Source organism: Melospiza melodia, chromosome 3 (genome assembly GCF_035770615.1).
Source record: "Melospiza melodia melodia isolate bMelMel2 chromosome 3, bMelMel2.pri, whole genome shotgun sequence".
NCBI classification, from domain to species: domain Eukaryota; kingdom Metazoa; phylum Chordata; class Aves; order Passeriformes; family Passerellidae; genus Melospiza; species Melospiza melodia.
Window position 1 is genome coordinate 128,908,650 of NC_086196.1, and position 27,668 is coordinate 128,936,317.

At 37.5% G+C, this 27,668-nt stretch overlaps 1 protein-coding gene across 5 annotated transcripts in view; it reads left to right on the plus strand.

Annotated features, from left to right (window-relative positions):
• KLHL32 (kelch like family member 32) overlaps nucleotides 1-27,668 on the plus strand; it is a 118,930-nt gene that overhangs the window by 65,762 nt on the left and 25,500 nt on the right. For all 5 annotated transcript variants that reach the window (XM_063153044.1, XM_063153048.1, XM_063153046.1 and 2 more), the window contains one exon: nucleotides 15,575-15,790. In XM_063153044.1, coding sequence (XP_063009114.1) covers nucleotides 15,575-15,790 — 216 coding nt within the window. The remainder of the gene's footprint in view (nucleotides 1-15,574; nucleotides 15,791-27,668) is intronic.

The following is a 27,668-nucleotide window of genomic DNA, read 5'->3' on the forward strand; positions in this document are numbered from 1 at the left end:
CTCCCTGCCCTTCTCATGTTGTCATTTTAGCCAGTGTAGACTCTTTAGATGACCTTTCTGTCTATCATTCCCTGAAAGATTTCTGCTTCTGGAATCTTTCCAGTATTTTTATAAAGCTGTAAACAGGGCCTGATGAATGCCAAAATGCTTAGTGTACAAAATTCTTCTTTGGTTTTATTGCCATCTGATCGATACTAATGTTTTATGTTCTCCCTGTCCCCAGTGTATTTCAATTTAAATTCTCCTTACAAGTTGAGGCAGTTTGGATGCACTTCCAAAATGGAGGTATTTGTAACTGGATAGTTCAGCTATCTTTATCTGCTTGTGTTCTCAGCGACATGTCCACTTAGAGGTCTGGAGGAAAATTTTGTTTATTGCAAGAAATGACACCCAGAATGGCTGAACTGGACTTGAAATGAGGCAGTCGGGGCTTTCCTACCTGGGCCTGGGCAGCAGGTGGCAGTGTGAGTCCATAACAGTTTCAGCAGAGAAATTCAAGCTAAAATCAGAAAAAATGAAAAGAAAAATTATTTATTTTTACTCCGTATTAGTCTTCTGACCTAATCAGTAAAAAAGTCATTATTCACACAACACTGGGCAATATGCATTGTAATTTTTAACAAATAATAGGAAACTGTTAATGTTTTCAAAGGAAATACAGTTCTGTCTTGTGCAGCAATGGTCATTTATCACTGCACTTTGTGAAATCACTCATTTGTTCTAATTTGAATGTAAATGACTCTAAGGTTTTACAAATAAGGTGACAGACTCACATAAATGTAATTGCAGGGTTCATCTCTCTCTTTTTATATATCACTCATTAAGTTATGAATTAAATACATCGTATTAAACCAGGGGCATGTCCAATGATGATATTGTAATGGCAAATTACTCTATGCTATTAGAGGTGTATTTTTTATTCATGGACATTAATTTGTCATTAAGCGGCATTAGTTTAGCACTTTTATGTGGAAGACGTGACCTGAAAGAGGAGACTTACAGCTCTAATGTGAAAGAAGAGGAATATAGGCACCAGACATAGAGAGGGGTTTTTTACCTCCTGGAAAGAAACAGAGAAAAATTTTACTTACATTTGTTTTCATGTAAAGCACTTTGAGTTGTATTAAGCCATTTTAGCAAAGGTATTTCTGAAACAAGAAAATCCTTTGATTATGAAGTATTTACAATATGGGAAAAGCCAGAATGCTAAGTACGAAATGGTGACTATAAATCATTTGTAACCTATGAACCTGAAGAGAACATTTGGCTTGAAGTGAGTTACAATCTGATTTTATCTCAGAAGTATCACTGTGGTAGAGAGCTAATTGTTCATCTTTTCTTTCCTCTATACTAGCTTATCCAAAATAGAACTGATATTTTTCATTCTTCATTATGAAGTAAATATCTTTTACCTCTTCTCTACTCTATTTTTAGATGCACTATTATTATTTTCATGGGAGTCACTTTCAAATTCTAAACAAAACAGCAAAACCTTTCTTAAGAAAATGAGTTATAAAATTTATTATTTGATGAAATTTTAAGAGGCAACTTAGGCCCTGAAATATTAGGCTAAGGAAAATAGTGAATGATTCAGTCTGCTCCATCTTTAAAAGATGTCAGAAAGACCTTGTAAATTTAATTTTAAGTTTTCAGTCAGTTAAATAGAAGAGACTTTCAAAACCTTGTTTATTTAATGGTGAAGAAGGACTGAAATAATTGAGATCCAAGTTGATACATTCTCCAGTTATGCAGTATTTGCATTTTAGTCTTTTGTAGACTATCTCTCATTGAAGGCATAAGAAATCTGGACTTGATACAAACCTATGTATTTAGAAGTTGATACTGTGCCCCACCATTTTTTTATGTTTTTCTGATGGCTTAATCATTACTGTGTGATCCATCTACCTGAACTGCTTACAACATACTCAACTAATTGTGCTAGTTAAGAGGAAAAATTTGTAAGGAAAATTACCTAAGCCCATGTTACGTATAAGTACCTTTAGAAATTGAAGTATTCCAGATTATCATCTCTTTTAAATTACTGTTAAATACTGTTAAACCATTTGTCTTTATAGGGGACCACAAAGAAAGAGACAAGTTCCATATAAGGCTGTTGATGTTTTCCAGTAGATCTTGTAGCAGCAGTAAATAAAGCAGCATTTTAACACATTCCATCATTTATGGTAGTTTGTTGGCACAACTGCATGAGTAGAATTTGTATTTTGCTTTAGATTAGTGATGTAGACTAACTCCATTTAGAATAAAGAGACCCTTCTGGTCCAAGGTATTGAATAGGCCTTGAAACCAAAATGAATATAAATGTATGCATGCTGTAATGACTTACTGAATCTTCAGCCAGTATGATCAGGGCTTTAAAAGTTATAAATTGTCCTCTCACTATTATAAATTCTTCTCACTAATTCTAAAAATTAAAGATCCATGCCTAAAGATTAGCGGCATCAACTTTATTAACCATCAATAACATCCTGTGAGTGTGTTATTTCAAACATGAAAAACATGAGAAATACCTGTAACTTCATTCACCTGTTTTCTTGTGTAATATATTCAAAACATCTGTTTATTAATGTGGAGGAAATTTTTGCTAAATTTCCCATCTGTTTACACAGTTTTATGGAATTTGTGATTTTTGTCACAAGTGTGTCTAGCTGTATAAGCAGCATTAGATCTTAAACCAGGACTTTTATTTACAGTTCAGTAGGAACTGAACCGGTAACACATAGAATTCTTTCTTCCTTGTAGAATGTTTTCTCCTTGATAATTGGAAGCACTTGATAATTGGAAGTCTATTCTAATTATGTAAGTAAAGGGCCTTGAGTTTCCATGACATCTCAGCATACCTGATTATCATGGGAAAGTATTGTAGTAACCTCAGGGATGTTCAGTTGCCAGTGGTCACTAGGATTGGAAATCCAACTGACTTGGTATGTTGTGGATATGAGGACAGGCCTACTGTCATACACCATGCCTCAAATCAGTGTTTATATGTGTTTGTATTTGGGTTTGCCTGCTTCTCAGTATTTTTACTCATATTTGAAGCATTACCATCTTCATAGGGAACTGAGGTATGTAGGAAGTACATGTATGCAATGATGATGTCCAGGACCCCTGAGACTGCTACTGAAAGTTTACTGTAACCAAACACTTGAAATTATTTGGCTTTCCTAGGTACTATTGTGAATCTTAACTTCCATGTATTCCTAATCAAGTTCTGGACTCACATTGCACCATTCATCCCTGAACCAAAACTTGTTAAACAGGTTAAAAAATTTCTTGGAAAGGAGCAAAGCAAGTAGCAAAAATGATCAATATATGAATATTTTGAGATGGGAGAAAACAAGCAGTATTAGACATATATAACCTTTTTTAAGCTGTTGGTAGGGTTTTGCTTATAAGTGTGGTTGACATCTTTGAAATTTGAATGTTTTAGCAACATTTCTTACTGAAATTCCTATTTGAAAAGGACCAACTTTTATAACATTGCATGGAAAAATCATTGGCTAAAAACTTCTTTGGTAAGCTGTAGTTAATTTTTGAAAGCAGCGACTTTTCTGCAGAAGTACATTCTTTTTGAAGCAACTCAGCTATGTCTTATTTTTAAATGCCCTTCCAAGGTTCTGTGAAAGAGTGTTACAGCATGGGGCAGGTTGGAAGGTAACATGGTGGGTTGTCTGGTCCAGCCTTCCTGCTCAAGCTGGGTCGTCCTGCAACGCAGGGCACAGGATTGTGGGCAGACAGTTCTCAAATATATCCAGTGATGGAGACTCCACAACCTTTCTGAGCAACCTGTTCCAGTGCTCAGTCACCTGCACAATACAGAAACTTTTCCTCCCTTTCAGGTGGAACTTCCTATGTATCAGTTTGTGTCTGTTGCCTGTTATCCTCTTGCTTGGCACTGTGAGGAAGAGCCTGGCTCCATTCTCTTGGCACTATTCCTTCAGATATGTTGTTGAGATCCCCTCTCAATCATCTCTCCTTGGGGCTGAACAGGCCCAGTTCCCTCATCCTTTCCTCATACTAGAGATGCTTCAGTCCCCTAAACATCTTTGTGTAGCCCTTTGCTGGACCTGCTCCAGGAGTTCCACATCTCTCTCTCTCTGAGGAGCCCGGGATTGGACACAGCTCTCCAGATGTGGCCCCACCAGGGCAGAATAGAGGGAGAGGATCTCCTCTCTTGACCTGCTGGCAATGCTCTTCCTAAAGTACCCCAGGACACCGTTGGCCTTTTTGGCCACCAGGACACACTGCTGGCTCATGGACAGCTTACAGTCCACCAGGACTGCCAGATCCTTCTCTGCAGAGTGTTGCTTTGCTTGATTCTATTATGTTTAAAGGGAAAGGCTGGAGAGGTGCCTTTCAAACTCTACAGGATTGAAGTCTTGGCATGTATCTGAACTTGTGAACACTTAAAACTGAGCCTACAATGAGTTGTTCAGCTTATAAAGGTGGTGTCTTTAAGGTGAAATCTTGAAGTCAGTGAGAATTCTGTCATTTGGTTGTGTTAAATATATTGATTAAACATTTTTATCTTCTCTGTGGAAAAAAAAAAAGGCTTTATGCTAAACAAGAGATTCTGACTGTAAGCTGTTTGGGATTTGGAAGTGAGGGATTGAATTATTTTTTATTCTTGGTAAGAACTGCTAGAAACAAATGGGCAAAAGTTATCATGATCTTTGAAGGCTTAGGCATTACTGCTGGTGCTTGGTACCTTCAGCAGTGTGAACATTCACATGTATTACTTTTGGGAGGACTTGTGACTTGTTTAGTGCTACGGAAGGTCAGATGTTGGAAATCAAACTGGATGTTGAGTCAAGGTCCATTTTTTTCATTTGGCCTTCACCCTTTCTGAAAGTCTGACTTTTGAAAGTCAGACTTTAAATAATTTCTGACTAAAAGAATGACAGGTAAACCGCTAGTCAATAATGCTTAAAATGTGCTTAGCCGTGGAAAAAAAGGAGGCTCAGGGGACACCTTATCACACTCTGCAACTACCTGAAAGGAGGTTGTAGCCTGCTGGGGGTCCATCTCTCGTCACAGGCAACCAGCAACAGGACAAGAGGACACAGTCCTAATTGTGCCAAAGGAAGTTTAGGCAGGACATTACGAAACAATGCTTCATGGGACGAGAGATTTGCTGTTGGAATGGGCTGCCCAGGGAGGTGGTGGAGCCACTGTCCCTGGAAGTGTTTAAAAAAGACTGGATATGGCACTAAGTTGATCTACTTGACAGGGTGGTAGTTCATAGGTTGGACTTGATGATCTTAAAGGTCTTTTTCAACCTGGCTAATGCTGTGATTCTGTGAAAGACAAGCAAACTCCTCTTGATCTTCACATGTCCAGATTTTTTTTAAAAATTCAGTGGTTCTTCCAGATTTTTCTCATTCTATTACTTTTCTGTCTATTTATGGCCTACCACTATCCCTTTTAAGGCTGTATATCTCCTGAAATTGGTTCTGATTAATACATTGTAAACCTACTAATAACACAGCTCCTAGTTGTGGGAAAAAGAGATCTTCTTTTCACTTCATAAATCTGGGGAAAGAGAGGTGTAGAGAGTTGTTTTGTTTTGTTTTTTTTTTTTTTTTACTGGGGTATAATGCCTATACAGTACACATTGTAGACATTTTGCTAATATATTGGACTGAGTATGTAAGTTAAAATTCTGTTAAAGTTGGTGAAGACAGGAATTATCTAGCTACTAGAGCACTGGAGTGGGTTCCAGGCATTTGAGGTTCTCTTCTTTGTATATTCTGCATCATGTGAAATCTTTTTAAATTATTCTTCTGCTTCTCCTTTTTTCCTCTGTAAAATGAGAATTTGCCTTGGTTTAGTGCTATGAGCAACAAAAATAAAATTCTTAGTGATTTTTGAGCTGAGGTCAGATATTGCAGGAGCACAGAGATACCTGAACAAATAACAGTTTTCCAAATAAAATGGAAATGTTGCCTTTTTATCATTCACATACTTATAGTCAGGTTCTTTTAACTGCTGAATACTCTCATATCTTCCTGCAGCTGCAACAAGTCTCTTGCTTTTGAGAGGAATGAGAAACCATTATGACCCCAGCAGTCAAATCGCACAAATATTTCCTTCTTTACCTGTACAGACAGTTGTCAAAAAAACTAGTTTTATTGCAGTCATTTTATTTTAATGCAGAGCTGCAAAATGTACATAATCCCATGAAGCCAATGCAAACAGTCCTGTACTTTCTAGTTCCTTGTCCAGGGCAGGTCTGATCCTACATTCATGAACCAGAAACTATTTTCTGAAAATTTAGGCAAAGCTATTTTTCCTTTCATTTATTTTCTCCATGTTATAAGTATCTTTGCTCAAGATCAAATCCTCCAGGAGTCTTTCTTTAAAAAACTAAGTTGAGCACCTGAAATCTTGCAAGGTTGGTTTTCCAACCTGTAGGTTTTAAGTATCCCTAAAGTTTGGACTTCAGAACTGGGACCAATAATTGAAGAGTAGATTTAAAATGTAATATTTAAGCATTTAAGCAGCAAGAGGGCTTGTTTCTTTTATTTGGCAGCACCGGGGGTGCATTTTATGGCATGAGCTTTTTCTTTTTCTTTTTTTTTTTTTTTTTGCCACTCTTCTGAGAACTAATGTTACTATTTATGACTGCTTCTTAGTGCCTCCCTGATGGCTTGCCAGTGTTTTTCCAAATAGAGCCTGGTATATTTTCTGTATTATGTTACTGGTTCCCAAATAGCCTGACAATACTCATGCTGTCCTTGCACAGTCTTCTGCAGACTCTGCAGACGAACTTATCATTCACTACTTCAATTAAACTGTTAACAGTGTTGGATCCAAATGGATTCCTTGAGGACTTTTGTCTGTCAAAGTTATACTCATTATTGAGTTATCCTGCACTGGATTCAGTGTTTCAGCAGATGGAGTATCAAATACTGCCTTAAAATTCTAAGGAAGTTTTGTTGCTGTGGGTTCTTTTGCCAACATTTCTGAGACTTGGATTGATCTGTATTAATAACCTGTTATTCCACATATTTTAGGCAATTTGTTTAATTCTCTGATGTTATTAGATGACCAGCTCACTATAGCTACCCTTTTCTAAAAATGTGATGCGATTTTAGACTGAAAAGTTCAAACAAGGTGTTACTGAGCATATCCAAATTATTTTTCTAGAGGCTTAATGAGGGGTGTCAGTGAAAGTTGTTCACAGGGATGGCAACTCCTATGATCTATTTCCATTCTGAATATTTTTAATATGGAAGAGCAATGGTCTTTTCCTGTCAGGCTCATTCTTAATAATGTATAATAAGCTTTTAGGGATGTTTTCAAGAGGTTTCAAGTGATTCATCTTGAAGCTGGAAAACTTCAGCTTGACTTATTAAATGTTGGCAAAATAGCAAGTTATTTTTAAAAATGCATTGGAGAGGGAAACTGTCAGGTACACTAATACCTCTATTAACAGATATATCAGGAATGTTGATTTTTAAATTTTTTTCCGTCTCCATCTGTCCTCCATGCTGGTAATGGAGATATGAATTAAGAGTAAAAATTCCACTTTAATGTACTGTGAATTAGAAATAATTTTTCTTTTTCTATTTTCTATGTCTAAAAGTTTTCATACTTAATACTGTTTTAAGACTTTGGTTTTCAGTGTGTTAAGAAGGATTTGCTTCCTTACTTTTCACAGAATAAAATCATAAAATCATTAAGGTTGGAAAATACCTCCAAGATCGAGTCTGACCTTTAACCAAACACCACCATGTCAATTAACCATTGCACTAAGTGCTATGTCCAGTTGTTTCTTGAACGCTTCCAGAGAAGGTGCCTCCACCACTTCCCTGGACAATCTGTTCCAATGCTTAACCACCCCCTCAATGAAAAAATTCTTCCAGATGTCCAACCTGAACAGCTTGTCCAACCTGCTGCAGCTTGAGGAAATTTCTTCTGTCACTGGGAGAAGAGACCAACCACTCCCACCTGGCTAGACCCTCCTTTCAGGCGGTTGTAGGAAGTGATAAAGTCACCCCCAAGCCTCCTTTTCTCCAGGCTAACCATCCCCACTTTTTCTATCAGTCACTCTCTACACCCTTCATCGGCTCTCTTGCCCTTCTCTGAACCCTCTCCAGCCCCTCAATATCTTTGTTGTAATGAGGGGCCCAGAATTGGTCGCAGCACTCGAGCTGTGTCCTCACCAGTGCTGAGTGCAGAGGGACAGCCCTTGCCCCAGCCCTGCTGGTCACACTGTTCCTGATACAGGCCAGGATGCCACTGACCTTCTCGGCCACCTGGGCACTGCTGGCTCGAGTTCAGCTGCTGTTGAGCAGCACCTCTAGGTCCTTTCCCACTGCAGAGTTTTGCAGCCCCCAGCCTGTAGTGCTGCATGGGGTTGTTGTGGCCAAAGTGCAGGACTTGGCCTTGTTGAATCTGATACTGTTGGCCTCAGCCCATTGATCCAGATACAATTTGAAACAAGTCTTAAAAATCATTGAAATAATTTCCCCCCAGTAACTGGTATGGAATGAGACAAATACAAGATCTGTTACTCAAAGCCACAATGCAATTAAAGAAGTGATTGGAAAATAGTTTCTGAGCATCCTCAGTAGAATCTAGTCATAATTCCCATTTGTAACATGTTGCATTAGTTCTGTCTTGCCTGCCAGAGTGGCTGTTTCTGTGTCTCACTTGAGGACCAAGTTCACAAAGACTTTTCATGTATTAAATCATATGGTGACTAAGAGCTACTAATGTCATAGCATCAAGAAAAAGACTGTTGGACTTTCATACGAGATAATTTATAAAGCTGAGGAAGTATTTATGCTATTTACAAGGTACTGCTGAAAAATCAGGAGTACTGGGAAGAGTTTGTCCATGCAGAAGAATAAGTGAAATCAAAACTGTGAGAGGTGTAGAAAAGGTCAGCTAAGATGATCAGGAAGACCTACTGTAGATGAGGAGATTAGACCTTTTCTTATTTAGTCTAGTAAAATGAGGGCTGAGGAGGAATATCATTGTTTTCTGTAAATGTGTCAAGGGAGTAAATACTGAGGGTGGATCAGGGAGAGAAACATTGTGCTGTTAAATCTAAAAGATCGTTTTGGCACAGAAGCAAAGGTATATAAACTGAGTAAATTAAATGAAATTAAGAGATGGAGTCTCAAAATCAGCTGAGACTTCTTGTAATACTAGTTGGGAACAAGATGGATCTTTCTTAATTTATGCTGAAGGTGTTTTGATGAGTTTGTGGCATAGTAGAGGAATAGACTCCAACTTCTGTATTCTCATGGCCTTAAACAGGAGCCTGTAACCAAAAAAAAACCAAAAAAAAGGAAGTAATAGTATCATGCAGTCCTATGTTTTTTCTTCTTCTGGTTTGTAATTATTTATTTTGGCTGCTACTCCTGTAAGCTTTAGGTTTCTAAGGTACAACACTTTCTGGATTTGTCAATATTAGCAACAAAAATAAAAAAATGAGAACAGTTACCATAAAAAATTACTGCTTGTTGATGCATTAGCAAGTAGTTTTCAACTTTCCTCTTATACTGTAGTAATTCGAAGGAGCTAGCAAAAATGTAAAATGATAAATCATCTGTAGAGACTATATTCTGTGATTTCTGCTGGAGTAAAGGATATATGAATGTGTATGAGAAATGTTATTCCTCACAACGTTTTTGAAGAAAAGGCAAGCTCCCATAATTGGCAAAAATGGTAAATGTTGATAAATCTCATCAAATCCTTGCTTTGTGTTTCTGCTGTGTGAAATGATAGAAAAGTGCCAGGTCAAGGGTTAGATCTCCATGTTCCTTCATCCCTGTATTTGCTAAATACAATATATTGCTATAGTTATATTGCCAGGAGTAGCTGTAAGGTGTGAAACTTTTCATTTAGGGGGTTCCTATGCCAGGGACATTTAAAATAATTTAAAAAATTCTTATTGCAGCATCTGATAACCAAGGCAAAGCAGCTATTGAAACTGCTGCAGAACCTTACCTGTAATTCTTCCACTGGTAGTATGAAAATTTAACTGTGTAGTCTTAATATTCCATTAATTTATTTCTTTCCATGATACACATAATTGTGTGTGCAGATTATAAAAGTTACATAAAGTCAGTGTCACCTAAAATATTTAATTGGATTTGCAGTTGAAGATATTTGTACTATTTAATAATGTAGATCAAACTGAGCTTCTAGAAAATGTTTTCTTTTTTTAGTTTTACATATGGCACGCTTCGCTTTCTTTTTGTCGAATACCGCACATTTGTGTCATCACATGAGCAATCTGAGAATGTCATGTCTTCCCTCTGTGCTTGTAAAGCTCACAGGCCTCCTCTGTGCCTTCAAAGAGGATTCTCACTAGCAGCAGCCAGCAGGATTAAACCTGAAAACTGAGCAGATACAGAGAAACAATAAGTGAGAAGGGAAATGAATTCTCATAGGGTAGAGGAAAAATAATAGGGCTGAAATGTTTTGATATTGTTGGTCTTTTACTTAGCTCTAGACCTACTTTGAAATAGCAGCAAGGATGCAAATTACCTTTTCATGCTCAAAGGAGAAAACAAATTCAGGAATTACAGGAAGTGGTGAGAAAGCAGTGATCTATCAGAAAAAATAATTGTATAAAATGAGTCACTTAAAGCCATCTTTTACTTTGTCTATAGACACATCTGCAGCCTGCACTTATTTCGTAATAAGAGGAATCAGTTTAGTACATTGAAAAATTCTGAGCCAGCTGTTCCACTGTGACCAGGCTTCAGCAAAATGCTTTTAATGGCTCAACTGGATGATTTTGGTGTTTAACAGAGGAAGATTTCAAATCTAAAATATACTTTTTGTGCTTATGCTTATTATGAAATGTTTGTGTCTGTTGCTGTGCTGTTGAGTGTGTGCCTGATGTGTTAGTTCTTAAGTAAATGTGTGAGTTTTTGCAAAACTAAAACCTTTGATATACAAAGAAACAGCTAGACCCAGCAGAACTAATTTTCTTTTATCTTAAAATTGTGTTGATCCCTTTTTTTGTCATTACAATTTTTCATTTTGTTACTATCCCTGATCTATTTAGGGCCCATCTTTGCTATGATTTTTGTCAAGGATTTTTTCTGAATGGTGCAGCTGGTTCATAGTATTAAATGTGGCAGAGAACCTGGAGGTGTAGGGTCAAGACCTGTGCTGCTTAAGGATTTTGAATAGCTGTGTCCCTCTCTCAGAGACCTCCCACTTGGGCTTGGGGTTTTTTGCTTTAAAGAGGCTGAACCTCTTTTAGCAAAGGGGGGAATAGTGTCACCATGCAACTCTTCCCTGCTACAGCAGCAGGGCGAGTCATTTAATACCTTGATTTATAGCAGTATTGTAATCTAGGAAGCAGGTGGAGTTACAACTGGTTACGGTACTTTGGATATTAATGGCTTGGCTTGGCAGTGGAATTCTAAAGCTGTATATACTTTTGCTGTTTTAATTATGCATTCATTAAAAGCTTTTATACCCAACAGAATAAAGTAAATATTGTTTGATCTCCGTAGTGTGCTCCCAGACTGTAGATTTGCACAGCAGGGTCTTGATAATCTGAATAAATTGTATTTCCCCAAGGAGTTTATCTTTCAAATAAGGTCATAAAGAAATGCATTCTTTCCCCTTATTCTCCTTGTGCTTTTTCTGCTATTTATATCACGGAGCACAGGAATAGAGGTATATTGTAGTCTGCTGTGTACTTGGTTATGATTAACTCTAATTTATCAATCTGTTACATCCTTTTCTGTGGCTTGTGCAAGGCAATTATTCTTTAAAGTAGGAACAAATAAAGATGGTTTTGGAAGGAACTTAAACACAATGTTTATAGCTATTTTTCCCTATTTGACGTTTTAGCATATCTCTATACTGAAATGCACCTCTGTATCAAAATATTCACACTGTCACATCATTTATTTTGAATATTTAATATTGTCATCTTTCAGATTATGTTTGTTTGTGGAAGATATTTTCTTTTATGAGGCTTTTAAATGTCAGCTCATTGTTGAATTGGTTTGGCATCTGAAGGTTGGTACTACTGAATCAGAAGACCCTTAGTGAGGAATAATAGATTCCCTTGCTTCAGTGGGGGGATGCACACTGAGTGGAATGTATGGGATCTCTAAGGAAGTTTCTTATTTTAGAAGTAGACTCTGATAAATAATTTGGACAGTTTACTAAATTGGTTTGAGTTCACGGTGAGATTTCAGAACTATTTGAACTTAGTTTTAAGTGCTGTACCTGTAATTTTATACATATTTTCTTAGCCTGAATGTGTTTCAGCAGTGTAACATGCATCATATTTGAAGAGATAGGATCACTACCCTTCAGCTCTTAGTGACAGTTCTGCTTGTGTCCATGTTTCATCCTTGAGCTCAAAAAAAGTGGCATATACATAAAAGTTTATGAAGAAGGGGTTAAAAGTTTCAAAAATTTTCATAAGCCTGGTTTGTAATGCCTGTTTTCAAAGAACATGTACTGCAATGCAGTACCACAAGAAAGTCACACACTACTTCAAAATTTTGTAGATGCTCAGTTAATGCAATATAATAAAATCTGTGGAAAGCAGAGACTGCCAGTACTCTTACTCATGAACACACCTAAATTTCCTGTTAAGTAACCTATTTCACCATTTACCAAAGTTCTTAATTTAATTAAGGTTTTAGCATGAAAAATTTATTCAAATCAGATTGAGCTGACAGTGATTGCTTTGATCCTTACTGTGGGACTTTTATAAAGCTAGAAGATAAGGTGCATTTTTCTTGCAAGTAATTTTATATACTTCATTTTAGACTGTTTTTGAAAATTTTACCACTTATAAGAGCAAAGTTATGTGATCTAGGGTATACATTGAACAATCTCAAAGTGAAGTTTTTTCTAGGATCATAACTGAGGCAGTATTGTATAGTACTGTATAAACCTGATTTTCATTTGTAAAATCTAATGAAGTATTTGCCTCTTTTTCTGTGAAATACAAACCTGTAGATCAACTCTAACCTTACAAAATCAGAAATGAACATTACTGATTCCAGGCCAAGGCCAGTTTTAACAAAACACACTTTCAGTATTCGTTAACAAGTAGACTGTGAGTTCAGCAGGTAACTACCACATTATGTTAGGAAGCATCAAAAATCATCTGAAACTTAGTAATGAAAATAAGTAAACACATAACAGCCACCCTCAAAAAAACCCCAACTCACATACATAAATAAGCATTTGAAATAACTTACTACATGCAGTATAAGTAACTGGTGAGATTTTATTTATACATCCATAAGTATATTTGGCCTCTTTAACTGTAAGACAGCTTTCATAAAAACAACTTTGATTGCTTCTGATTTGAGAGGATAGGGGAGTTTGGAGCTCATGAAAAATATCCAAACCTAAAATGAAGGCTTACCAATGTCTTTCAGATTTCCCTGAAAATGTAAAGTTTTTTCAGGGGTGGATTGCATTTGTGTGTCTCATTACTGATTCTCTCTAATAAGGATCCTGTTATGTTACCTCCAGTATTTTCCTCCTCTGGAGTCTGCTAAAAGCCACCTTCTCAACCAACACTTAGTGGGGTTTGATCAGGAATGTATTGTAATGTATTGTAGTGTTGATCCTCAGCTCACAATGCTTGATTATTTATTTTTTTTTTTTTATGTCCCTAGACATAGCCATTGACCACAAAAGAGCTCAATAAATACACTCTGAGCTCTTCTAAATTTCTTTCTGACATTTGGGATTTTTTCAAACAGTGAGTTCTTTGAAAAGATAGTTTTCTGAGCCAGAGACAATAAACTGTGGTTGCTGCTTGTCAAATACTGTGCTGTTTGCTTGGATTAGACTCCTATGTGGTGTTGTAAGCATTGCATGGCCATCACAGGAGTGAGGTTGTGAGGTGCCATCTGTGATCTGAAGATACTAAATCACCAAGCAAGCACACAGACCAGATACTTTTCATGTAGAATTCATTCTTTTATCTTTCTTTCTGCAGATTTATTCTTATCTCCTCTGTGTTAATATGAGGAGGGGCTGACACTAGAATAGCTGTGGCTTTTGGTATGATGGCTGTTAATGCTTGTTCTGACAATGTAAAGAACTTTGTTCTTCCAAGAAAACCATGGGAAGCTCTTAAGCAAAAGTCTAAGTAGATAATGAGTAAGATTTATCTTTAGTGTACAGCTCTGCTGGGGAGGGTGAACCATTCAGACTGGGAAATTATGTAACAAGCAGGAACCTCCACAGGAATTTGATTCCATTTCCTCCAGTACTGACTCCTCTGAGCAGGTTAAAAAATTCTTTCTCCACTCTCCATTGCATATGCATAAACAGCTCCACAGTCATCGGGACAGGCACCCAATTCACACGTTCAAGATGTAGTCCATAAAACATTCCAAAAAAACCCCCTCTTCGCACTTTCCCATCTTCCCTGTTGCTCTGCTCTATCTGCCAGCCGTGCAGCTCATTTGACATTTACAAGATTTCTTGTCAGTTTCATTTGGTGCTGCCATTCCATCCAGCGGAGCAGTGAAAGTGAAATTGACTTAATTTAGTCTGTTTCTCTTCCTTGCTCCAGTCCCCGCGTTAGCTCACCAGCAAAGTGAGACTGACGAGGCTCCTTGTCATTCTCACCCATGGGGCTGGTCAGGGGAAGGCGCTGATAGGGAGCAGTGCGCTAAATTGGAAGATGAGAACCGGGATTGCGGAGGAGAGGGGAAGAGAGGTGTGAGCATGCAGCAAGAACAGAGAAAATGGATAAACATGATTATTATTTCTCAGGTGCCCTGGGTGCTTTTGTCTAATAGAGGTGAATTCTTGGGCTGTTCCCTGAAAGGAGCAGTGTGGTCTAGAACAGCAGTAGTTAGTTGTCTAGGTACTAATTTATGAGGGATGCCAAGATGAAAAAGTTTAGCCCGTAAATATTGGTCATCTGTTAGCAGAATGGGCAAAGCTTTCTGCCTTGAGCTACTATAGCTTTTGCTCCTCACATTTTCAGCTGCCAGGAGAGAGAGGAAGCCAACATCCACTATATTTTGATGACAGTGGTTGGAGAAAAAAAAGGGTTCATTTGTTCAATGAAGAAAAATTCATACCTGATAAAATGTTCCTCAACATCTTGTATTTTGTGAGGTTTCATAGAACAAAAGTTGTGTTACACAGGTGCTCTACTTCAATGAAAACACTAAATAATAAACAAACAATTGCTTTGTAACGAACCATTGTAGTTAAAAAATGCATTTTTTTAATCCACTTGTTAGCTCCTGTGAGCTCTCTTGACATATAGTGTAAATCATGCTGGTTTATTATATTATGTGCTAATCCATATTTCTTACAGATGCTTTATGCATAAATAACCTTAGGAGTTGCAATATAAATTAGTACTATCATATGTATTTGCATATGCAATGGTAACACATATACATTTTGAACGAGGCAGTGTTAATTAACTTTAAGTTATATTGCCTGCCTTCCTTATCCACAGCTCCAAAAGAATAACCTTTTTTCATTATCTGAGACCTGTGGATTTTTATATTCTCTGTTTTGGGTTTGGGATATTTTTGTGACATGTATTTTGTTTGCTTCACCCATCTAGGAATTAAATAGTTTTAATTACTTGGACCTGTACAAGCTTGCGGATCTTTTCAACCTCACTTTGTTGGAGAATGCAGTCATTGGCTTCTTAGTAAAACATCTCTCTGAGCTATTGAAGAGCCATCCTGAAGAAGTTCTGGCACTCCCGTACTGTCTTCTTCGAGAGGTTTTTAAAAGCGATAGACTCACTTCACTCAGTGAAGAACAAATCTGGCAGGTAAGGGGATTGGTGAACAACCAGAATGTGTGACACTCTATAAACCATAGCAGTAATCTGTTGTTTTGAAACCCTGGAGCAATCTCGAGGGAGAATAAGCACTTGAGCAAAAACTGTGAATAACAACTGAGGGAAATTTCTAAACGAAATTCTAAAAATGTTGTGTTGTGTTAATGCAATTACTTTGTTTGAGAGAGAAATTTGTCATGCTGTTTAACTTCTGCTACTTAAATACAGACAGAGATTTTCCTCCAGATCCAACTTCTTTGATAGGAAGCGATGGCTGATGCATGCAGCTCAATTATAATTGCCTCTGATGAGGCTGGTGCCATGAGTTTGGTGGCAAACTTGCTTCTGCAGTCTCTCTCATTCACTTCAGACAAATTTAGCTGCATAACTTCAATAGTCATTGAAATTGTTTGGGCCACCATGACTGACTTTGCCTGAAGCAAATGAGAGAATCATCACACAGGCAGCCCTGCTCCAAGATGAGTGGAAGCTTTGATGGAAGGTTTGTGGCAAGAAGCCTGAGATCACTTCCTTTTAAGAAGCTGGATCTAGAAAAGGACCAAGTTGCTAGCCATGAAGTATTAACAAGATAAAAGCACTGTGTTGTGACATTTAGTGTGTATGGGCTGGGAGAAAACCTAATGTGAGAAAAACATATTGCCTATTAAGAGAAACACAAAAACTAAACCAAAATTTGTCCTTGGAAATGTTCCCATTGTATGTCTGTAAAAATTCACTGTGGAGTGGAAGGAAATCTCTGTAATATTGATTACCTAAAGATATCTTTCGTTTTTGCTGTCATGTTTTAGAGAGGAAAGTATTTCAGTGTATTTCAAGGTAGAAGGAAACTTGCTAAAAAGAAACCTGTGCATTCCTTTTAGAAAGTGGGTTATATTACCCAAACAGAGAAGACTGTGTTTCAGAAAACTGATTTATTTTTCAACCCCTATTATCTGTTTATCTTTTGGATTATTCTAAGGAGATAACTACATTTGGATGCTATCAATTTCTCAAAGTGTAAAGTGTATATTCATCATTGGGATGCTTTATGTTCTGTGGATGAATAATGTCATGCAGGATAAGATATTTATTCTTTAAAAAATAAAAATGTCAGGTTAACCAGTATGAAGACATAACATAACCTTTCAGTTTTGTAGCAGGCATTTTTTTTTTCCAAAATTTTGAGGCTTTACATTATAGAGTGTGTTACAAAGGTGATATTTTCTGCAAATACCAAAATGAAGTTTGACTTTTTCCTGTCCTAGTCCCTGGAGGATTCCTGTACTACACATGATGATGGTTGTGTTTGGTTTAGGTTTTTGAGGCACACTGCTCTGGAGCCCTAGCCCATATTTCCTTTATCAGAAGCAAGTTCTGATGTACAAGTTTATGCATGGAGCATGGGTGATTGGCTGATTGGGTTTCATCATCATTTCTCTGCAGAGCCAGTGGAATCCCCTAGCTACATGCTTGGGTATGCTTCTGCTAGAAGAGTTTCTATGGGAAGCTATTCAAGTATAACTTAATACTCACTCAAAATCTGCTGTAATGATGTTTGGGAAGTGGGAGATTTCAAATCCTGTCTAACTGTCCTGTTCTGCAAGACTCAGACTCAGAAGTAATTTTATTAATTGTGTGCACTCCAGTCAATGAACACTTCATGAGACAAATGTGACAAGGCCTCTGTTTCTGTTGCAGGGTCATACTGGGCAGAGATAGGTAATATGCTGCTTTCTGAGTGACAACAAACTCCACACTGTCCATTTAAGTGTTATCATAATTCCCTCTCTAAAGGTTACTACTGCTGTTCCGAAGAATTTTTTTTAAACTAGGTTTCTGCTGCAGGCAAAATGTGCATGCATCTTTTTAATTCAGTTTGTAAAAACCAGGAATAAATATATATTTATAAATATTCCAGGTTCCCAGAATGGATTAAAAGACATATATAAATATTAACCAATTTGGTCATTCAGAAGGCAATAAGAAACTGGTTTCTTGCTTTATCTTAGTAAATAAGTAATTCCCTCATAGTCAACCCAATAGAAGAAAATCAAATCAGACCAGCTATATTGCCTCAAGTGTAGTTAAGTTCATCATTTTTGCTAAGGTTATAGTGGTAATGCAATATACCATGGAAGAATCTAATATTCAGCCCAGGGTGAAGATTGGGTATGCCAGAGGATTAGTGTCAGGGTGCTTTATGGAAGTGAAACTTGATGGACAGGCTGGAGACAGATCTACAGAATCTCATTAAATTGCTGAATTGTTCATTACTGAGCACTCTCACTGTAATAAAGTGCTCATTGACTTTGACAAATCCCCATCCCATGTCTTAAGGAAGAACAGCAAAGCAAGAGGTGTTGGGGAAGCTGGAGGAAATTTGCACAAAGTGGGGCAGATAATAGAAAAGCTGATGGGGGGATGCTACCACTTGATTTATCTGTCTTACCTGCGACTAGTGCGGCCTCTGCACACACACATGGCTGCGTGTCGCAGCAATATGAATTCAGCATGTCCCCAAGTCACCTTTGCTGGTAGGGCTGCCATGAAGCCCTAAGCAAAAATTAAAACTTCCCTCAGAGAACCTCTGGAAAGGGTGCCACTGTGTGCAGAGCACAGTTTTTTATACCAGTTTGAATTCCCAATGTCCACTGGGTGATCTGGTCCTAGTGCACATAAAGATTAAGGTGGTTATTTTAATGTATCAAAAGGTGCATATGGAGTGATGCTTGAATATTATTTAAATGAATGATTGCAGCTCTTACCTGTCATAATTTGGATTTTTCTAGGCAACCAATTCACAATTGGCTAGTTCTAGTGAGTATGGTGAAATATAATTGAACAAACCAAGTCTGAGAAAGTTAAATGGTAATAGTAGTGACAGTGTGATAGGCTGTGGGTTACTGCCAACTACTACAGAAATTCCTGTTGATTTTTCAGACTTTTTGGCTTGATGTGTCTTATTTTGAGTGGAGACAATAGACAAAGACTATAGTGATGTGTTTCTTAAAACAAAAAACCAAAAGCCCCACTAGAAAGCCTGTGTAGGCTGTGAAATTGGATCTATTTATGAGCCTCTTCTAACAGGTTTTTCTTAGGTAAGCTAAGACAGTAATTATGATTATTCATTGACATAAGATATGTTTTCATGTTGATTTTTACAGTTTATCAGCATGTAAGATTATGAAATATTCTTCTACATAAGAATTTTTTTATTTGTCAGCTGCATTAAAATGTGTAAAGTTAAGTCAGTGACATGAAAAAAAGGATTAAATAAAAAAAATGAATTAAACAAAGGAAAGAATCATGGGGAAGGTGGAGGAAAAAACCCTTTTTTTCCTGGTTTGTTCTTCTTCATCACAACCTGTGAAGCACCCTTCTTTTTTACCACAAGAAGCAGTCATGACAGAGACATAAATGTCTAGTTTATCGTGAAATAAAAAGTGAATCTTTTCATAATTGACTATTACAAGAAAGACTGGCTGTACTTTAAGGAAGCAGCTGAATTCTTTGCCTTGGTAATTGAAAAAGTAACCAACCCTGTAAGACGGAACAAGTTTGCCAGAGAAATATAGTGGTAGATGGCTTGTTGTTGGAACCTTAGCAAGTAGAAAGCAAGCTAAAGATTTAAGTAAAAAACTAATTTAGCTTTAGATATAATTATGCCTTATATTTGTTATTAGAAACTTCAGTGTCATGAGGCTTAAATATTCACATTTCAAATATCCTACTAATGCTTAGAGAGAGAAATATTTACTGGATTATTCTGTCTCTGTGCAGTAGATTGGTCAAATGGTTCTGTATTAAATACTGCACTTGATCCAGGGTGGACTCCTAAATCATAATTGGGAAAAAATCTTAAGTGAGATCAGTATAGATTATTTTCTTCCATCCCTGCTTCTGTTTAAGTAGATTGTTAAAGGATACGTATAATTTTTAAGCAGCTAACAATAAAAGCAGGTCAATTTTAGTATTTGTCAATACTTCTTCAGAAGCAAGCTTAGAAGTTTTCCCTTGGCTTTCTTTGGCTTCTTTTTTTTTTTTTTTTTCTTTTTTTTTTTCTTTTGCTAAGCAACTTGGTAATCAACTGATAAGCAAGCAATCTAGGAAAAGCTGGTAGATAAAACTGCTTGAGTGGTTTATTCAGTTAGGATGCATGCAAATGTGTTGTGCATTTTCCAAGGCATTCCTGAGACTTTCTAGCCCTGTTAAATTCCTTGTGTGTAACTTCTGAACTTGTGTTCATGAAGTAATATGTTCCATGTGTCAAAGTGTAATGCTAGTTATTCCTTTTATCCCTGTGGATGTGCAGAAACAAATACAAACAGTGTTTGGTCTCTGTATTGGAGAAGTGTCTTTGCTTGAATAAATAGAAGAATGAAGGACCAGAAGACTGCAGTGTTATAGGTCAATATGAGCTTGTAGTGTATCTTTTATAAAAATAATAAGTGTACAAATCCAGTTTTCTTATTACAGTCCTATTTATCCTCTTCTGTGCCCTATTTTCAACAGCCTTTTGTTACGCTTGAACTCCATTTTGGATTTCCTGATGGCATTTGTGAAGGACCAAAATTTTTCTTCTGCAGAAATCCCACAGTTCAATACTGTAGGAAATTTTGTGGTGTACACATTGTGGCAGCCTGTTATGATGGAACAGTTTGGTGCTGATGACAGATCCAAAGACATCTTCCATACATCTGCAATGGTGCACACATTTACCTATGCAGAACAGCAGTGTCTAAAGTGGATTGTCATGTTCTGCTACAAGCTTGCCATTCCTTCAGATCAGTACTTGATTTTTTCTTCTGTCAATCTTTTGGTATTGCAGAGCAATTTTTCATATGGAGAGAGTATAAGTAATTTTTCTCAGGGGTATATATATATTCTAATGAAATGTGGCCTAAGTGCCTTGCTAAATGTGAACTTAAGTTTTACTGCTAAACAAGTAACAACATAAAATATATGTGAAGGAAAGCACCTCAGTAATCAATGTTGTGTTTAAGCAGTATATTAGCTTTTCACTATTCAAGAAATAAGCTTAAGTGCTCTCTTGGGCAATAAGTGAAATAATGTCTACTCTGATGCTTGTTCCTAGTGAGTATTTACCCTAAGCAGAAACCTCTCTAAAATGTGGCTGTCAACCTCTAATCAAGAAAGGCATAGAAGAGAAAAAAGGGGCTTGAGGCATATCTGAGGTGAATAGGTGAGACTAAATGAGAAAATTAACATATTAACCATGTGTGTTTTGCTGTACTTTTACCTCTTTTTTTCTACCCTTTTCATGAAAGTCTACATAAAAGTGCCAGAGAACCAGTATCCAGTGTACTACATCTGTGATGGTTATGCTATTTGTGTCATGATACGCTGAGCAAGCAAAATCACACAGTTACCCTCAAATAAAATTAGTATGGACACATAACCTCTGATAGGCTGCAGCTTTCCTTTTCCTTAGTCTAATCCTCATAAAAATAGGTATCTCACCTGAATTGACTCTGTGCAGTGGTGTATTTCTCACAATCTCTCCAGACTGGGTGGGATTAATTTTTATAAGGCATGTGCAGAATTGGTAGGACATCCATCATAGGTAGGCCAAGCTGGTAGCTGTGGCCCAAGGTCTGCAGGAGGTTGGTGTCCACTGGCACTGCAGACTGGCCAGGGTTCATGCACAAACAGAGGGTCAAGCAGTGGGTATAGGCAGCAGGAACTCACACAGTTCAGCTGGTGTGCTCAGGTCACACACTATTTATTCCTGATATAATTTCTGTATCGTTTGTTATAGTAATGGCTCTTTGGCTTATAGGGAAGATGCGTGCTGTCCCTGCTGGGACTGTTCCTTTATTTTATGAAACACCTTTCCCCTTTGTCTACTTTGGTTTAATTCAAATGGGCTCCTAATTTGTCCTTTACAGTAATATCTTGTGAACTTTATATATAGCTTTTGTTCTGAACTTTAAAAAGTTTCCTGTTTTTTGAATGCTAGCTAATATATTTACTGTTATTTATCAAGTATAACAATATAGAAAGTGTTTTCCAGTATTAAAGCTATGCTAGGAGCAACTGTGTTCTTCTAATGTTTTTGATACATGTCAGAAAACTTGATTATTTTGCTGCTGTTGTTGTGAGCCTTGGAGAATTACTGGAGAGCATTACTTTGGTCTTGCTGTCCTACAGTAATGTTGCCTCAACTTATTTATCCCAGATTACCTTCAGAAGTGCACAGAGCGTCGCACCAGTATTTAGGAAGCCTGCTGTGCTCACAACTCTTGGATTTAGGTCAGTTCTTCAGCTAAGCAGTGGATGTGTGTTTTGATTTAGAAAAAGACACCAAGGTATGCACACAGCAAGACTTATTCTGTGTTACTGCATTCTATGTTTGAATTTGTCTGCTGTGGGGGGATTTGTATTGGCTGTTGTCCTCTTTGTGGCTCAGATCTGTTGGATATTATCTGCAGTATAATTGTATAAATATACACATTAAAAAAAAAGTTGCTGAAGCTGTTTTGAAAGCCAAGTATGGTTGAAACTATACATCAATTTTTAAGTTGAAGAAAATAACATAAAGTCTAAAATCCACAGATACCATGGATGATCAAATATGGCAGTCTGTTGTTACTATCTTAGTTAATGTCTTCCACTCAGAGATATAAATGTTAGTAATCTTTACTCTTTCAAAACCTTGGTAAAGCTGTTTAGCGTTGTTTCCAATGGGTTTAAGCGTGTGGAAAATGATAGGAAATTAGAATCTCTTCTGAGAATTCCCAGTTCTGTATTTCAACAGATTTTCCTTTGGGAGCTGATAGAAGCATTACTTTGTAACCACAAAGCCAAAGAAGACGGTGGAAGAAAATTGAATTCCGTGTTTCCGGAATCCGTGCACATGGTCATCAATGTGTTAAGGTAGCTGCAATCTTGTTCTGGGGTCAAGTGCCTGAAGTGTGCCCAGTTAGAGGTAGTGCAGTCTCACCTGTGTGTCCAGACCTGCAGCAGGTGTGTTGGTCCAGCACAGCTGCTGAGATCTCAGTAGCTGGTGCCCTTTGCTGCCACTCCCGCCCCAGGATCAGGACACTGTGGCTCCAGGAAGGTGAGGAGGCAAGGAGATGGAAAAGCTGTGTCACTCCTGCACAGCCTTTCTTACTCCAGCTGGGACACCCTTGGCAGCTTCCAGATGTGCAAGTGAGCTGCAGAGCTGGGTGTTTCCTTGCCTTGTGACAAAGGGTTCCTTTTACTCCTTTGATCACTTCGGACTCCCTCGTGCCAGGGAGAAATGGAAGAAATTATGACAAATACACTTGTCAAAAAGATCTTAAGAAGATTTGCTGTGAAGTGGCTTCCAAGCTAAAGGTCTATGTGGGATAGTAATGACAGATTGAAAGATCACAGTCTCTGAAGTGAAAATCTGTGCTGAAGAGCTTTCAAAGTGTTCCTTTAGGGTGGAGCCTATTTTAATGTTGGAGTGAAACTATAGGATGTAATTTTACAAGGTTTATCTTATAGCAGTTACAGATGTTTTAGTTTGCTTCAGATATTATTTAGTAGGTTTATATAATAAATTAATGTTTGTTTTAATCTTATAGTGGGGAAGATCTGACATTCCCAATTCATTAGATTCTTTTGGGATCTCAAATACAATTACAAATGTGGTTCAAGATGTTTAAGTCAATTTTTGAAAGAAATAGCTTTCTAAGAACAATTAGTTGATTTTGAAAAATTAATGCAGGACTCATTTGATTAAGCAGTGAGCTAATCTGAAGTCCATCATGTGGGGATTAAACCAAAGTCAGTAAAACTGATTGAGAGAATGGAGGTTGTTCAGCCTGGAGAAGGCCTCAGGAAGCCTTTATAGCAGCTGTTCAGGGTCTAAGAGGGCAGACAAGAAAGATGGAGAGGGGCGTTTTTGTAGGACATGTGGTGACACAACAAGGGGAAATGGTTTTAAACAGAAAAAGAGTAGGTTTGCATCAGAAATACAGAAGAAATTCTTATTGTGAGGAGGTGAGGCACTGGCAGAGAAGTTGTGGATGCCCCATCCCTGGCACTGTTCAAGGTGAGGTTGGATGGAGCTTTGAGCATCCTGGTCTAATGGACACTGTCCATGACCAGGGATTGGAACTAGGTGATCTTTAAGGTCCCTTCCAACCCAAACTATTCTGTGATTTTGGTTGGAAAATTTGACATCAGAGGTTTTGAAGTAATAGTGTGTTGAACACATGCATATTTATAAACCAGCTGAGGAGAGCATGTGCTTTGAAGTACTTTTTTGTGTGTGACCAAAGATATTGATGACATTCAAGTCCTGTATAGCTGTTGTAAAGATTATTATAGAAAATGATACTTTTTTTTTTTTTTGTGATTTGTTGGATTTGCCCATTAAATCCCTAGAAAATAATACCCTAACAATAGGGAAGAAAGGAATAGGAATCCTTTTACATTCAAGAACCATTTAGAATAATTTTCACAGAGCTGAATTGCATTTTTATAGAATTTTGTCAATTTTGTGCCTATTTCATTTTCTAACAATTTTTTACTGATGAAAGCTTGTAGATTCTTGTCTCTGGAGTGAGCCGCTACACTTCTAAAATATATTTCAGAGGGGAAAATAGCAAGAGAGGAATAGCAATAAAAACAGTGTGTATCAGATTGTAAAAATTGTCTTTTCCACTTATTAATTATGTACCAGCCACTTGTTTTAGTGCTGAATGTGGCTACGTAAAGTTCCAATGCATTTGATATCAACCTGAGTGTTTTCTCTAAAAGTAAAAATGAGCAATTCTAGATTTTGAAATGATGGCTGCTGAAGGTAGGTCCTTTTCCACCTCCCACATTCTCTGTCCTTACCCTGTTTCAGAAAAGATAAATACTATCATAAACCCTAATCTCCTTAAACTGAAATCAAATCACAGTTAAGAGCCCTAGTTAAACAACTCTGTTTATGAAGAGATAAGCTTCTGCTCTTTACAGCTTCAGAAAACTTATCAGATATAAAGCACCTAGCAATGTTGGTTCTACCATCACAACAAACGATGTAGGATCCAAACTTGAGCATTTTTTGATGCATTTGAAAAGGAACAGCAAGAAGTTTTTTACCTCAGAGATTCATTTTATCCAGTTATTAAAGAGAGGTAGGTTTTATGGACCTATGAAGCTACATTTTAGGAATGTTGATGTGACAATGCAGAGTGACACAGAGTCCCCAGGCAGAGCAAAGGAGAGGTGCTTTATTGCAAAAACCTGGCCTTTTTAAGCAGTTTGGCCTTTATCAGCTCCACAGTTTTAAATCATAACAAGCATAATTCAGCCAAACACTATGCACCACGATGTGAACTCACAATGGTTACAGAACTTGTTTTTCTACCTCTAATTCAGCTGAGTCACTTTCCCTTTTCTGCTTAGCAGAGGTAACAGGCCTAAGCCATGGTTTTACCAGGCCTTCCCTTTGTTAAGGTTTTACCTAGACGCAACATGTTTATGGTGAGGAGATTGATTTCCTTGTCATTTCTAAGTCTTGGTGGCTGGACTTGTTTCAAAGGAAAAAGTTGAGATTGTGTCTCTGGAAAAATCAAGATTGAGTCTCTGGATGGCATATTTTGGATTTGCTTTGCTCTGATTTCATTGGCTTTGCATTCTCCTTTTTGATGCTCTTGTTAAAACAAATTTTGCCTTGAACACGAGAGTAAGCAGAGGCTTTTCACTGTGATCATTCCCAGCTCATTTATTTAATGTGCGTAGACTCCCAGGTGTGACAGCCATTGCAGTGCACAGAAAACAGAGGCTGTGAGTGGTGGGGTGGCTGTGAAGTCTGTTGCAATAGGAGCTGCACGCAAGCTCATTCAGCTTTTAAACTCATGCTTGAACATGTGGAGTGTCACTGAGAGGGGTTGCACAGGGCCTTGCTGGCCCCTTCTACCACAGTGGAAGAACCAGTTGGGTGTGAGAAGGACATTTGTAAATCTGCCTTGGTAGAGAAGCTCCAAGTGACTGTGGAGGAAACTCCTCTGTGGTTTGAGGACCTGATGACACAAGATCAGACTTCTCTTGAAGCACACTGTGGGACAGTTTTGTCTTTGCTGCTCCAAGGTTAAGAAAGGATGCAGTGTTTATGGCCTGTATTGCCTTGCACTTTTCAGCTGCAAAAATACCTCAAGTATTTTTGGCAGATGATACTTAGGGAATTGTTTTGTCCTCGTGTTCAGATACCTGCATATCATCAGACGTTGTTCTGTGGCATGAGCACCAACATTTCCATTGGATTTTTGGTAGTGGAATAAAGAGACTCAGTTGGACAGACTGAGGGGACAGATTTTGATTAAGACACCTAATTTTTCTCTTAGTTCCCATTTTGAGAAAGTGGTTGAAATGTAAACTTTTCTTGGGGAAGCCTGAATTTTACTTATAATTTTCTTTTAGATACTTGGAAGGAACGTTCTGTATAATTTTGAAGTTCAGATTCCCCAGAAGGTGTAAAATGGCAAGCTTTAATGAGTTGTGATAATTTACAACAGCTGAGAGTTTACCTTCTGTCTGTACCTTCCTTCACTTTGAACTCCAGTAGATGAGAACAGTTTTTCTATTATAGCGACTCATTGCTTTAATAGGATTACTTACCATATGTAATGTTATATACTAATGTAGTTCAGCTAGGCTGGATAAGAGTTGGGGGCAAATAGCAGATAACAGGATCTTTGATTGTGTGCAGTGGTCCCTTGTGGTGGGAAATGTGAATCTGAGACATCTCTCTATGTAGAGAAATGTTTGCTTTGGAATCTTCTTTCTGCTGCATCCAGCAAAACACATATTGGCAGTTTCCCAAACTCTCACTTCCCTTCTTCACTGGTCTGTGAGGAATGTTTTGGGTTCATTCACAAGAGTTCTGATTTTATAAACAGTGTCCTTATATTTGGAATAGCATAGACTTCAATAATTGCAAATAGCACCCAGTGTGTCAGTAAGGATGTGCAAACCTGCTCACAACTTCTTTTACTGGCACTTCCACTTAGGTGAATGTTCTGCCTACAGTCTTAAACTTTTAAGGAAGTAAAACTTCCCTTCTGTGGTATGAGAAGAGATACAGGACATTAAATTTTTTAAAAGCCTTTGGTGTTTGGATCAGAACTTCTTTATCCACTCATCTTTCAGACAAATCATAATCTTTGCTTCTACGCTGTTTGTTTTGTTCTTTGGTATGCTGACATGAACATTGGTATGAATTTTGTAATACTTGACACTAGAGAACATCTGATGATGACCAAGACCACAGAACAAAAGTTTTACCCCTCACTGCTTGCAATACTTGCTTCTCTCAGAAGTACAATTCAATTAGATTATTTTTATTTATCTCACCTTCCTTGCAGCAGCCTTGTGAGAAGGGGAAGCTATATGGGTGGAGCAGGGTGAATCTGGGAGAGGAAGTGAACCCAGCAGAGGAGGTGCAGGACACCTGAATCTTTTATTCTTTTCATATTTTCTGTAAGCTGCCCCTACATTTTTTCATTTTTTTTCTCCCTGTTCACTTATGAGACACCCTGTTTCAATGCTGATAAGTAAGGTAAGAAACACCTACTGGGATTGATTAATTTCCCATCCTTTAAAATGTGGGAATGAACAACCCAACCCACCAGAAAACTAAATATTGATGCTGTCAGTGGCATGATAATTGGTCTCTACTTTCATCTGCAAACAAACCCTTGCTTGGATTCTATTATTTATTCAAAGAGGAAAAGGGTTATTAATGCAGTGTTCTTTAATTTATATTTTTCTTTTGTGTGTGTGTGTGAGAGAGAGAAAACAGGAGAGCAGTAATACAATAAATATATTGGCTAAGAGAAAACATTTGAAAATGATCCCTGCCCATTTTTTTAAATCTTCTCTTATC